The sequence below is a fragment of the Trichomycterus rosablanca genome, chromosome 11 (assembly GCF_030014385.1).
Source record: "Trichomycterus rosablanca isolate fTriRos1 chromosome 11, fTriRos1.hap1, whole genome shotgun sequence".
Taxonomy (NCBI): Eukaryota; Metazoa; Chordata; class Actinopteri; order Siluriformes; family Trichomycteridae; genus Trichomycterus; species Trichomycterus rosablanca.
Window position 1 is genome coordinate 39,195,642 of NC_085998.1, and position 14,559 is coordinate 39,210,200.

Consider the following 14,559-nt stretch of genomic DNA (forward strand, 5'->3'; position numbering starts at 1 on the left):
CTGGTGGAACTCTATAGGATTGGATTGGTGGAACTCTGTAGGACTGCTGGAACTCTATAGGACAGGTGGAACTCTATAGGACTGGTGGAACTTTATAGGATTGGTGGAACTCTATAGAATTGGTGGAACTCTATAGGATTGTAGAACTCTGTAGGACTGGTGGAACTCTAGGATTTATGGAACTGGTGGAACTCTATAGGATTTATGGAACTGGTGGAACTCTATAGGATTGGTGGAACTCTATAGGATTGGTGGAACTCTATAGGATTGTAGAACTCTGTAGGACTGGTGGAACTCTATAGGATTTATGGAACTGGTGGAACTCTATAGGATTGGTGCAACTCTATAGGATTGCAGGGACTCTGTAGGACTGGTGGAACTCTTATATATTGGTGGAACTCTATAGAATTGGATTGGTGGAACTCCAGGATTGGTGGAACTCTATAGGATTGGTGGAACTCAATAGGATTGGATTGGTGGAACTCTATAGGATTGGATTGGTGGAACTCTATAGGATTGGATTGGTGGAACTTTATAGAATTGGTGGAACTCTATAGGTCTGGTGGAACTCTGTAGGATTGGATTAGTGGAACTCTATAGGATTGTAGAACTCTATAGGACTGGTGGAACTCTGTAGGATCGGTGGAACTATTAACGTCTCTCCTGATGTACATTAATAACCGTGTGAATAAGCTGTTGGGTCGAGTTTTGCACCGAGTTTGTTGATGCCTGAAAAGCTGAGAGACGTGAGGACAATATTAAGAGGGTGTTTGTATATTTTTGACCCAATAATAAACACAAAATACATTTAAATTCAAGTTTGTGTTTTGAAAAATACAGTTTTTAAGAATTGACTGAAATCCCGAGACGGGCGACGACAGCACGGCGACGTTTTCATGCACACGAGCGGCTTTAACGCGAGCGCGAGTTCAGATCCATAGTTTAAATAATTCATAAACGTTTTGGCGGCGTTCTCTCTCTCTCTCTCGGCAGGGGAAGCGTCTGCCTGCGTTCCTCTCTGCGGACGCCGAGGAGGGCGAGGTTTCGGACGACGACAGCGCAGATGAAATCGAAGACGACTTCAAACTGAAGAGCGCCACCACGGTAGGTCCTTCTGGGGGACGCGGTACGTGTGCAGAAACCGAATTCGGAGCCGTTTTCTCTGATCGGATTGAATTCGTTAAAATTATAAGTGAAGACTCGGTTGTTTATATGTTTATACGTTCACTCATGATTTGCTCTCTTTTCCTCTCTCCAGTCTAACGGACCCACGCAGCATCAGGTCGAGACCAAGATGAGGAAGAAGCTGGATTCTTTAATAAAAGAGTCTCAGATAGGTGATAAGGAGGACACGGACAGCTTCTCCATCCGGGCTCTGCTCCGGGCCACACACGAGGGGCTGCAGAAGAACCTACACAGGGTAACACACATTTACTGGGGTGGCACATAAAACCACTGATCTGGTTTTACTGGTATTACTGGCACAGATTTGTACACAAAAATGACCCAAAGCAAACAGCCAAAACAACACTGGAGTGGCAAATCATGTATTCATGTGGAACCCTGAAGATTCCAGGGTAGTTCACAGATGATAGTCATTCAGTATGACGAAGCTGTGAGAGGATCCACCATGAATAATGGGATAAACCACCTAAATCTAGGTGCACACAGCTTGTAGAGATGTTTGAGAAGCAGATTTAAACCCCATGGAACATTAGCGTGGAGCCCTGAAGATTCCAGGGTAGTTCACAGATGCTAGACATCCGATTTGATAAAGCTGTGAGAGGATCCACCATGAATAACGGGATAAACCGCCTAAATCTAGGTGCACAAAGCTTGTAGAGATGTTTGAGAAGACAGATTTAAATGACAAAGCTGTAAAGAGTGGGCCCTCTTACCTAGTGTTTATCCCACGTTGGTGTCTGGGCCACTTATTTGCTCCTACGTTCAGTTCTGCTGATCCACGGCGTCTTTCAGGGTAACGTTTGCACTTCGTACGTGAGCCGAGCTTCTCACGTCTTCCTTTCCATCCACATTCATGGCGTGGTCGAACTGTGTCGGACCAGCGGAGGTTCTTCATCTCCACACCGTGTTGTGCGTGTTAGTGTACGGTGGACATGGGCCAGCACCTTTACTTTGAGGTAGCTTGGCATCTTCTTGTCATGGCATTTATGGCGCATTGACTCTCTGGCATGAACAACTGGATAAACCACCTAAATCCAGGTGTGTGAACATTGTAGAGATGTTTCTGAGAAGACTTTCAGCCGGAACTGCTGCCAATGGGACTTCCAGAAGGGTTGAGTAAAGGATCAGGATACGTTTATTATTTAATGATTTATTTTTAAACAAATTAAAATGTTTTCACGTCGTCATTATCGGTGATTACGTTTATATCGATGGGCACAAATGGCAATTCTGTCTATTCGAAATCAAATCTACGACACAAGTGTGCAGAACGTCAAGGGTTCCTTCTCTCTGATCCCGATTTGGTACTCAGAATTTAATTTTAATGTCTTTAAAAGCAGTTTTACAATCCAATGAACAAATAAAAATATCAGCACTGTGTTTATTATTATTATTATTATTTATATTATTATTATTATTATTTATATTTTTTGCGTTTGTCTCTGTCAGAATTCCAAAGACGGCTTAAAGAAATCTCAAAGCCGATCGTTTATCAGCAACCTCAAACAGAAGGTAAGAAGAAGCACCACAGATATCAACTTTTATTTCTATTTTATTTATTTATTACTTTTTTACTAATTTTCCACTTAAATGAGGTTCGTAACTATCATAGAATTGCTTGAATTCTATAGAAATAGAGGAACTCAATGGGATTGGAGTATTTCTAAAGGACTGATGAAACTATAGGATTGGTTGAACTCTAGAAATAGGTGAATTCTATTGATTTGGTGAAACTCTATAGGACTGGTGGAACTTTAAAGGACTGGTGGAACTCTGTAGGACTGGTGGAACTCTATAGGATTGGTGGACTGGTGGAACTCTATAGGATTGGTGGAACTCTATAGGATTGGTGGACTGGTGGAACTCTATAGTTCAGGGTTCAGTCAGGACACGGCGGCTCTGGTCTCTCCTGGTTTTACATTCAGAACCGCGTGAATAAGCTGTCGGGTCGAACACGGAGATCAGAGACCTCACGATGCCTCATAAAAAAACACCGGCGGGCCGAGAGGGCAGCTGAGGGACTGGGGGGTAGGTTGTGTAGCTGATGGACGCATGGGGGGGGGTTGGGGGCAGCTGAGGGACACTGGACTTAATCGCCGCTGATAGGTGTTGAACGGTGGCTAATGAAGTGACGCTCATGCTAATCAGGCGGCTCGGAGCTTCCTGTGCATGCATATTCACTCTCAATTATACCTGGATAGCACAGCGGCGTGGTGGTGCAGCTGCTGCTGTGTGTGGGGACCTGGGTTCAGTTCCTGCCCTGGGTTCAGTCAGAAGGTGAATTAGCTGCTCTAGATGTCATCAGAGGTGTGGAACTTCATAGGACTGGTGTCTGTAGAGCACAGTTAGTAATTGAATGCCGCTGGATTGATGGGGAGACCTAATCTAAGGTGGTTTTAATAAAAATCTGCTACTGTGGACATGAAGCGTATTGTTCTATAGGCTCTGATAGTGTGTTAACAGGACGTTCATTTGTTTATTTTATTAGAGACACTCCAAATCAAAACTAAAATGCCAGAGCGTTGAAACAGAAGAGGACGGGCAGCAGGAGACCGGCGGACAGTCCAGCAGGTACGATCACAGCACCCTCAGGTCATTACCTGTCCAGTCTTCTTCATAAAATCACCCTCACACAGTATTAAACGGAAACTGTAACGTATCGTGGGCGGCACGGTGGCTCGTGGGTAGCACTCACAGCAAGAAGGTCCTGGGTTCGACCCCCGGGTGGGGCGGTCCGGGTCCTTTCTGTGTGGAGTTTGCATGTTCTCCCCGTGTCTGCGCGGGTTTCCTCTTACAGTCCAAAGATGTGCAGTCTGATTAATTAAAGCTGCTTATTGTTAGTGTGTAATAATTAAATGCTCTCGGTGGACTAGACACATTTCCCTCTAGCACTAGGGGATTTGTTTTCCCTCTGACCTTGGTGAAGAGACTACTAGTCCTATTTATATGGGCACAGAGAAGTCACCAGCTGTTGTAAATCATACTGACTTGTAAAGCTGCTACAGTTAGTGTGTCCTCGCTCCCTAAATTATATTAATAGGAGGTGAATCCTCATAACTGCTGCAGTTACGCCCTCTGCTGACTGATCGATGACACTGCACAGAGACTGGGGATAATAGAGACTGTTGTGTGTTTCTCAGTACGCGATACGGATCTCCATATGAACCCGCCTGGTACTGCACACATGTCAGAGTGTTAGTTGTGGCTCTTCCAGGATTAAGAGTGAAAATCTGCAGCAATAGAGGGAGAAATATAAACTGGGTAATTGGATATGACTAAACTGGGAGCCAAATTAGGGAAGCATGTAGAAATAGAAAAGAAACGGTGTTAACACGCCTCTGTCCCAACTATTTTTGGAGTGTGATGCAGGCGTGAAATTCTAAATTTGTCTCTACACAACAGAATCAAGGTGGTGAGTGAAACAGTTTTGTTGTGTGTTTGGATGTGTGTGTGTTTGGATGTGTGTGTGTTTGGTGTGTGTGTGTGTGTGTGTATGTGTGTGTGTGTGTATGTGTGTGTGTTTGGTGTGTGTGTGTACGTACCCACAGAGGTGGCAGGAGGAGGAAGACCATGAAGCTGAGTCGAGATCTCTCTGATCTGGTGGTCTTTACTAACTCGGTGGTGTCTCAGGAGTGTCTGGATGAAGGTGAGATCAGTTTGTTGTACATTAATAATCACATCCATAAATAAATCCGACTCAAGACTCAACAGATTAAATGATAAATGTTATTATTTATAAAGTTTAGAATCTTTACAAACTCCTCAGTTTCAGTCAGACTTTGTCCTGGAATCATTTCTACAGTCGTTCTTATTAAATGTAAGATTCATGTAAACATCCTCGTCAAGATGCCTCGTTTTCTTTAAAACTGCACCTATTATTATTATTAATTATTATTATTATTATTATTATTAATTATTATTATTATTTATTGTTATTATTATTATTGTTTTTATTATTATTAATTATAATTATTATTTTATTTACTATTTAACTATTATTTATTTTTTTACTACTACTGTTATTTTCATTACCATTATTATTATTTTATTAACAATTATTATTATTATTATTCTCATATTATTGTTATCATTAACATTGTTGTTATTATTACAATTATTATTATTATTATTAATTTTTATATTATTATCATTATTTCTATTCTAATAATTATTATTATCATTAAAATCATTATTATTAATATTATTATTGTATATACATTTAATATTATTATCATATTATTTTAATTATTTATATAACTAATAGTTATATAAAATATAACTATTATTCCTAGTAGTAGTATTATAATTATTTTAGTAATAATTATTATTACTGTTGTTATTATAATTATTATTTTATTAACTGATTATACTACTACTATTTTTTATTATTATCATTTTTATTTTTGAATAATAAATTTAATATAAATGTAAAATGTCATCACAGCAGAACTTTAAAACGGCTCTTGGCGCCCAGGTGGCGCAGCGGGATTTTCTGCTAGCACACCAGCGCCGAGATTCTGAACTCCTCGGTTCGAAACTTGGCGTTGTGGGCGGGGTCTTCAAACGCTGTGTAAGGACCCTGATTGGTGGATAGAGGCGCCTGTGCAGATTGCATGAGTGGAAAAGGGTTCCGCAAAGGGCTGCGCGTGGGTCTGAGGAGGTGTGAGCAACAATATACCCTCCTCAACTACAATCAGGGATCCACCAGCAGGGGGAGACAAACTGATACGATAAATTTGGGAGAAAAAACATGCATAAAATATATTAAAAAATACATATTACTATAATTATTTATATTATTATTGGTAGTAGTACTATCATTATTTTAGTAATAATTATTATTGTTGTTTTTGTTATAATAATTATTATCTTAAAAACGTATTATTATTATTATTATTGTTGTTAATTTTATAATTAAAATTTTTATTATTGTTTTTAATTGTTATTATTATTTTTATTTTAATATAATACATTTAATATAAATTTACTATAGCAGAACTGTCTGTGATGGTAGAGATGTTACCAGCTTTAGTGAACCATATTTATGACACAACCCTGTTCGCATCACAGACTCTTTTCCCCTTTTACGGCTTTATTATTTATAATATTTATTATTATTTTTCTCCATGTGTTTTGGTTGCTGTAGGTTCTATAGTAAACGTTCTGTCGTTCAGTGAGACTCGAGCTCATCACCTGGTTCATCACCGGGCCGAACGCTTCCTGACCTTCAACCAGCAGCAGCTCTCCAGGATTTACCCCTCCGCCTACCGCATCGACTCCAGCAACTTCAACCCCCAGACCTACTGGAACGTGGGCTGCCAACTGGGTACGGGGTTCGAGTCATTAATTCATTCATTATCCTGGTCAGGGTCACGGTGGCTCTCTGGGAGAGTGGTGAATGAGACTGAATAATACATGTTGATGTTGTTTCTCCCCCCCCGACCCCAGTGGCTCTGAACTATCAGACGGAGGGGCGCATGATGCAGCTAAACCGGGCGAAGTTCATGGTGAACGGGGGCTGCGGTTACGTCCTCAAACCGCCACCCATGTGCAAAGGTACGGACACGTCTCATGAGCTAAACACCAGCGCGTTCTCGTTCTCGACACCTTAATCTGTAAATAACAAGCAAAGTTTAAGATGTTTCAGAAATAGGCTTATCATTCGATCCAGTTCCTTCTCATGCACTGTTTTGAGCTTTTTGTTCATGGATGAAGGGTCACCGATGAGCTAAAATGACGGCGGTGGGCGGGGTCAATCGATGACGCTATCGCTGTCTAACTACAGCGTCTCTAATCTGATTCTGAAGTTGGATGCAGGTTAGAACCCGCTCTACTGCGGCAGCTCAGTCAGTTTTGAGACACTTTCTTGGATTTACACTTGACTGACACGTATAAAATATATTATAATATATAATAATAAGAGGATTATGACCTGCTGTTTAGTTTAGTGGGGTGTAATTTGGGACACAGCCTGATTAATCCTGCGTGGATCAGATTATGCATTTAAATTGAGATCAGGCCGACTGTAATTAAATCTGCGCCTCCTGAAACCTCAGTGGAGAGGAGAGCTTATGTGGACAAAAGTATTGGGACGCCCCTTCAAATTACTGAATCCAGCTTTGACAGTTGCTTACAGGTGTGATAAATCAGTTATATAAAGATTTGGGAAATCATTTCTACAATCGTTCTTATTCAATGTTAGATTCACGTAAACATCCTCTGCAACACCTTTAAAACTGCACCTATTATTATTAATTATTATTATTATTATTACTAATTATTATTATCAATTATCATTATTATTACTATTATTATTAATTATTATTATATTAATTATTATTATTATTATTTGTTATCATTATTATTGTTTTTATTATTATTATTTATTAGTTATTATTACAATTTTAACTATCTATTAATATTATTTATTTTATTATGATTATAACTACTACTGTTGTTATTATTATTATTATTAATTTATTAACCATTATTATTATTATATTATTGTTATTTTTAATATTGTTGTTATTATTATTACAATTATTATTATTTATTTTAATATTATTATTATTTCTATTTTAATTATTATTATTATCATCATCATTATTAATATTATTTTTTTATTTACTTTTAATATTATTATAATTAGCACCCAGGTGGCCCACTCAGCAGCTCTGGGATGCTCTGAGGAGAATATACCCTCCTCGTACATCATCGGGGTCTCCAGCAGAGGAAGAGGAACTGGCTACGACTAAACTGGTAGAAAACGGAGAAAAAAGTTGGTTTTGGCACCATAACCTTGCTGGTTTGGAACCAGTGAACCAGTGACCCAAGCAACCGTAAAAGGGCCGCTGAGGTCGCAAAATTCGACGCTCACGGATTTTGTTGTGACACGCCTCATACTAACCGTACACGATCATAACAGACAAAGCAAACGAAGCTCCTGCCTGTCGTCCAGCGTGTAACCTTCATCTACGACTGTCGAGCGAATGAAGAGCCCTCAACCCTGTCCAAACGAGGGCTCTTTCCTAAAGGTTCCGGCACCGGCTCCGTCACTTTGTTTTGGTGGATCAGAGGTATGAGATGTTCCCCTGACCTCACGTCTGATCCACGTTCCTCTGTGTGACTTTTTTCCAGGTTCCTTCAACCCTCACAGCGACGACCCTCTTCCAGCCCACCCTAAAAAACAGCTTCTGCTGAAGATAATCAGCGGTCAGCAGCTCCCCAAACCGCCGGACTCCATGCTGGGGGATCGAGGAGAGGTCCGATCACAAACACTGAATCACGCGGAATTTACGACGGACTGCAATTAAATATCCAAAATTTTATTATTTTATTTTTTTCTTTTACAGATTATTGACCCATTCGTTGAGGTGGAGATTATCGGGCTTCCAGTGGACTGTTGTAAGGAACAAACCAGAGTCGTGGATGATAATGGTAGCGTGATTTCTTTTTTTTTGTTGCATGTGGTTACTTATTTTCATGAGGATTTTATGAAATTTTAATATTAAATGTCTTGCATGTTTACCTCTCAATTAAAAGTAACTAATAAAACCATCCATCTAGTAATTTTAATAAGTAATTTTATTTAGAGGTAAAACACACCTTACAAATATTTGTATTTGATTACGGTGGATCAGGAGTCACGCCACCCATCTGTATACACTAGTGAGAACATCTTGAGCATTAATATAGAGATTTGGTTGACATACTTGCACTGGCACTCGGGAGGTGCAGCAGTATGCCTGCCGGGCACCTATACGTCCGAGGTGGGAGTGCTGTAGGGATTTCTCATAACTGCTGCAGTTACGACCCCTGCTGGCTGATTGATGGCGCTGCACAGAGACGGGGGATAACGGAGTATGGTGTATGACTCTCCGTGCACGATACGGATCTCCAAATGAACCCGCCTAGTGCAGGTGAAAAGAAGCGGACTGTACTGCACACGTGTCAGAGGGGACGTGTGTTAGTCATGACTCTCCTCAGACAGGAGAGGAGGTGAAATACAATCGGGGACTTGGATACGACTATATTTTAGATGTTACGGTTACACATTTTATATACTTATACTTTATAGTGCTTTATTTTTTAACACTGTAGTCTGTTATTAATTACTATGTGATCAGACACGCCCACTTCCCACCTTTGTGCATTTCTGACCGCTTCTTTTCACCTGCACCGGGCAAGTTCAAACGGCAATTCATATCATGCATGGAGAGTCACATACCAATCTTCATTATCCCCCAATCAGCCAGCAGAGGGCGTAATCGCAGCAGTTATGAGGAATCCCCTCTAACAGTCCCACCCTCGGACGGTCAGCAGCTGAGATTCGAACCTGTGTATCTTGAATATAAGTTGATTTATGGTTTCTATCTCAGGCTTTAACCCGGTGTGGGAGGAAACGCTCTCCTTCACCCTGCACATGCCTGAAATCGCACTGGTTCGCTTCCTGGTGTGGGACCACGATCCCATCGGCCGGGATTTCGTCGGGCAGAGAACGGTCGCCTTCAGCAGCCTCATGCCCGGTAAGAGAACACAGCGTGTCGTACCGGGGCGTGTCCCAAACCTCACTGAGCCCGAACTTTAGAATCAGATTATTGAGACGCTCTAGTTAGTCAGCGATGATGCCATCGACTGTGCCCGCCCAGCGTTCGAACCGTCGAGCCGAGGCGGCACAACCCTCTGTGTACCGAAAATGGTAAATCTGTCCCTGACGAGCTCGGATTTACAAATAATCGACACTTGTGCACCTTTATACAGATTAAAAATTAATAAGAAAAGAACTCCGTTGGTTGCTTCGCTTGTGTCCGCCGTATTAGTATTTTTTGTCAGAAAAGTCGTGCCGCACTGAATGCTGGGATTGATCTTCAGCGCTGAGGAGGCGTCAGACGCCCCCTCGTTATCACTCAGAATTAAGGCGCCTCAGTAGGAGCATTTTAGGTGATCTGAGAATTTAGACACGCCCTCTTCTCGGACAGGTAGTATGACGTAAAATGTGTCTGTGTGGAGGGAGAGCTGGGGGTTTCAGACCCCGGTCAGTCAGTTTGTAAAGGGTTAAACCTGTTACCTCCACGTCGGTGCAGAAAGTGGATCGGCTGGTCTGGACTGTACCTGGTTGTGAGCGAGTAAATAAATTTGGGAGGTGTCGGAGCGAGCGAGCGAGGGTGAAGATTTCAGCTGAATTTTAATATGAAGTGAAGGATCAGAACATCAGGTACCTGCAGGACATCCAGTCCTCCCGATCTACAGCGCTGGGTTGTACGAAGTACATCCTGTTGTTAGCCGGGTGTGAAGCTTATTTCTCGCTTTAAAAGCACCATGTGACCAAAAGTATTTGGACGCCTGACCGTGAGCTTGTCAGACGTCCTGTTTCCAAAACAAGGGGACTCAAAACTGCCCTGCAAAGTGCTGCACAACTTCTACACCTGTACCACTGAAAACATCCTCACAGGAACCACCACAGCCTGTTTTGGGTCTCCAGGCGGTGGTGCCTTCAGCTGAGCGCATCATCCGGACCGAGCTCCCAGACGTGCCGTCCATCTACACCACATGTGTCAAACTCAAGGCCCGCGGGCCAAATCTGGCCCGCCACGTCATTGTATGTGGCCCACAGGAGCTTAAATGACATATGATTGTCTTACACTGTAAAATCATACATAAACTGCATCTTCAGCAATGCATGCTGATTTTGTGACCCGCAAAGTGACCGCATCCCGCCACTAGATGGCAGTGTATCCACATCAGCGTTTAACTGAGGCGGTTTTCCAACAAGTGATGTTGAGAAATATTTACAAATAATCCCAAAATGTACAAGAAGAGAAAGATGGGATGGGAAAGTAAGTGATACAAGTTTTGTTCTTCAAGAAGAAAAACTGGTACGTCTCCTGTGTTATGAGGCCTTGTCTGTGGTAAAGGAGAACAATATAAATGTAGATATACTGTACATTATAAATATACAGTATAAATTTGGCATTTTGACACCAAACACAGAATTTAGCGTCCAAGAAAAACAACAAATTGTCCAAGACTTTAAACATTACAATCGGCCCTTTAGGAGCCACCTTAATGCAGATGTGGACCTCAGTGAAAATTAGTTTGACACCCCTGATCTACACCAACGGGTGCTGGTCCAAGGTCTGGAGGATAATGAAGAACACCAGCCATTCCAAAAATGGATTGTTGTCTCTGTTGTGGAGGTGATTTTGCTCCTTAAAGGCCAAGACAGAGACGATGATGAGGAGCTTCATCACTCAGAGATCCCTGTGGACCTTTAGTAAATACTCAAATCTTCATTATGCAGCTTCGTATTCATCCTTGACGCTCGTTATCTTCCACGTTTACAGGTTACAGACACGTGTATCTGGAAGGAATGACCGAGGCGTCCATCTTCGTCCACATCTCGGTTCATGACATCTACGGAAAAGTGAGTTTAAGGGTGTCGACCACACGACCTGCTCTCTCTGCTCTGTCATGGAAATCATTTTTGCTTTTGACATTTTATGCTGAACAAAGTTTACAAACTAAAGATTAAAGGTCCTGATGGAACAGATTGTTTATTATCAAAACTATTAACCCTACAAACGTAAACAGAGAAAATAAGAGTCCAGAGACCATCCGCAGTCAGACCAGAACCTGAACTGCATTTACACCACAATATGGGGCAGTTGCAGCCTAGGTGCTGGACTGGTTATCAAAAGGTCACTGGTTAAAACCTCACTACTGCCAAGTTGTCACTGCTGGGCCCTTGAGCAAGGCCCTTAAGCCTTAATACTGTCACAGTACTGTAAGTTGCTTTGGATAAAAGCATCTCCTAAATGCTAAAAATGTAAAATGTAATGTACATACACCGTAGAAATAATAAAGACTGTATTGATCTGGATTAATGGGGACAGCAGTAGCTTAGTGGGTAGAGCTTTGGGCTATCAATTAAAAGGTTGAGGGTTCAAATCCCGTCTATCAAGCAAGGCTCTTAACCCTCTCGGTTTCAGGGGTGCTGAACAAAAGACTGACCAGTGTTCTGACCCTGAATTAAAAAAAAACAGGGATATGTGGAATAAAGAGGGTGGCACGGTGGGTTGCACTGTCACCTTACAGCAAGAAGGTCCTGGGTTCGATTCCCAGGTGGAGCAGTCAGTCTCCGATTAGCCTGGCTGTGTTCCCACAAACTGCCCTGTGATGGCCTGGTGACCTGTCCAGTTGGATGAATGAATGATTTATGATTTAGTGCTTCTCAGTGACCTGTTCATGATTGGGTTACGTGTGCTCTTTCCTTGTTTCAGTGGAGTCCTCTAGTCCTCAATCCCAGTTACACCATTTTGCACTTGCTAGGCGCTAACAAGGTACAGTGGTACTGAGTGCTGCACGGTTCTGCATGATGCTGGTGTGTCGCGTTCAGTTTGGTTCTCGTCATATTTAAGTCAAAGTGCTTGAACTGTTGTGTGTTTATTATTTATTTATTGTTATATATGGTATATCTGTTATATATGTTTGGTTTACATTCGTGTTTTGTGGAAAAACTGTGAAGATTGCTTCGGTCGTTGTTGTTGATGGTGTTGTTTTACTGTGTTTTGGTGCCACCTGTGGGCCACTGAAAGAGTTACACACAGGTCAAAACCTGGAAATCGTTTTATTTTCTTTAAACATAAACATAAATATAATGATATATATCATCATTATGTAATTATATAATATTAATGTTATATTAATTATATTATATACCACCATTAGACTCCGGAGTAGTGAAGAAATTGTGCTTTTAAACCTGTTAATGTAATCAATGTATTGAATCAATGACTGAACAAATATCAGCCTTGTTAATGCTAAATACTTAATAGGAATAAATCCCCACAGTCATGTTCCAATACCAGCATTCCAAAATTATTTTCAGGTCAGGTAGTGTGTAATGGGAAAATAATCATCCATTAATAGAAACAACGGTAAAACACAATAGCACACCAGAGCTGACATCTCATGGGGCAGTTGTCTAGTCTAGCGATGAAGTTACTGGACTAGTAAGCAGAAGGTCGCTGGTTCAAACCCCACCACTGCCAGGTTACCACTTTTGGGCCCTTGAGTAAAACCCTTAACCCTCAATTGCTCAGACTGTATACTGTAAAGTCGCTCTGCTACCAGCCAGCCGGGCACCTATACTGATAATGATCGGCTTGTCTGAGGGTGGGAGTTATACATTCCTCATAACTGCTGCAGTTACGCCATCTGCTGGCTGATTGAGGTGCTGCACAGAGACGGGGGATAATAGAGATAAGTGCCTGACTCTCTGTGCACTATTCAGATCTCCATATGAACCAGCAGGTGCAGGTGAAAAGAAGTGGTCTGTACTGCACACTTTTTGAAGCGGGTGTGTGTTAGTCACGGCCCTCCTCGGTCAGGAGTGCAGTAGTGCAGTAGGGGTGAAATACTATCAGGGAATTGGATGTGACTAAATTGGGAGGAAAATGCATGTATAACTAATCTCCGTCTCGTGTCGTTTCCCTCAGGGTCGTCAGCTGCGTGGATTCCGCAGCCTCTTCAGCCGGGGCTCTAAATGCTCCGTGGACACACAGATCGGTGGTCTGGCACATAAACGTTCCTCAAATAATCACCTGCTACGCCGCACCGCTAGTGCTCCCGCCAAGGGCCGCAAGAAAACCAAGATGCTGAATCCTGAGTCCTCGGTAGACAGGAAGGACAGTAACGGAGAAGTTAAGACACAAGCCGTGGAGAGGACAGCAGGTCCGAGGATGACCCTCCAGCACCGGCCGGCCTCCATGCCCCCAGAGGGGTTCCTACAGGGGCGGTTTACCGTATCATCTAACGGACAGGACGCCCCAGACGCCGGTATCGACACCATAACCGGTGAGTCTGTTTACCACACAGCCTCAGTCTTCAGCCACCGGTTAACCAGAATTATTTAGTTAACAAATCAGGTCAAAAATTTACAGACGCTGATTATTTTAACGTTTATTTTAGGGTTTTACATTTACAGAAGCGCCTCCTCAGTCAACATTTTCTCCTCTAATATAAACTGCTCGGGTAATTTGCATAAATCCCTGAGCTCATCGCTACTGACCACTAAAGTAATCAGAACATCAACCGAGGGCCAAACCTCTTCATCCAGCATCAATGTGTGACCTCACAGATGCTCTTACGCCCTTTTTGGAAGGGGATGTCCAACTATGGTTACATGGTTATGTGTCTACATATTTTTGTATACTGGATGTGCTGTATGTATATTTTGACCCAGCAGATATTGCTATATTTTTATAAAACCCACAATAAAAGAGCTCAATTATTATTATTATTATTATTATTATTATTATTATTATTATTATTATTATCTTCTTTTTCTTTTTCTCCTTCTTCTTCTCCTTATTA

The 14,559-nt window shown here is 41.8% G+C and overlaps 1 protein-coding gene across 1 annotated transcript in view; it reads left to right on the forward strand.

The window, feature by feature from the left end:
• plch1 (phospholipase C, eta 1) overlaps window positions 1-14,559 on the forward strand; it is a 35,378-nt gene that overhangs the window by 17,458 nt on the left and 3,361 nt on the right. The window contains exons 10-22 of the mRNA XM_063004367.1: window positions 994-1,104; window positions 1,259-1,420; window positions 2,635-2,697; window positions 3,674-3,756; window positions 4,734-4,831; window positions 6,332-6,511; window positions 6,634-6,741; window positions 8,323-8,447; window positions 8,538-8,622; window positions 9,564-9,710; window positions 11,529-11,608; window positions 12,465-12,524; window positions 13,683-14,040. Of these exons, the coding sequence (XP_062860437.1) occupies window positions 994-1,104; window positions 1,259-1,420; window positions 2,635-2,697; window positions 3,674-3,756; window positions 4,734-4,831; window positions 6,332-6,511; window positions 6,634-6,741; window positions 8,323-8,447; window positions 8,538-8,622; window positions 9,564-9,710; window positions 11,529-11,608; window positions 12,465-12,524; window positions 13,683-14,040 (1,660 nt within the window). The remainder of the gene's footprint in view (window positions 1-993; window positions 1,105-1,258; window positions 1,421-2,634; window positions 2,698-3,673; window positions 3,757-4,733; window positions 4,832-6,331; window positions 6,512-6,633; window positions 6,742-8,322; window positions 8,448-8,537; window positions 8,623-9,563; window positions 9,711-11,528; window positions 11,609-12,464; window positions 12,525-13,682; window positions 14,041-14,559) is intronic.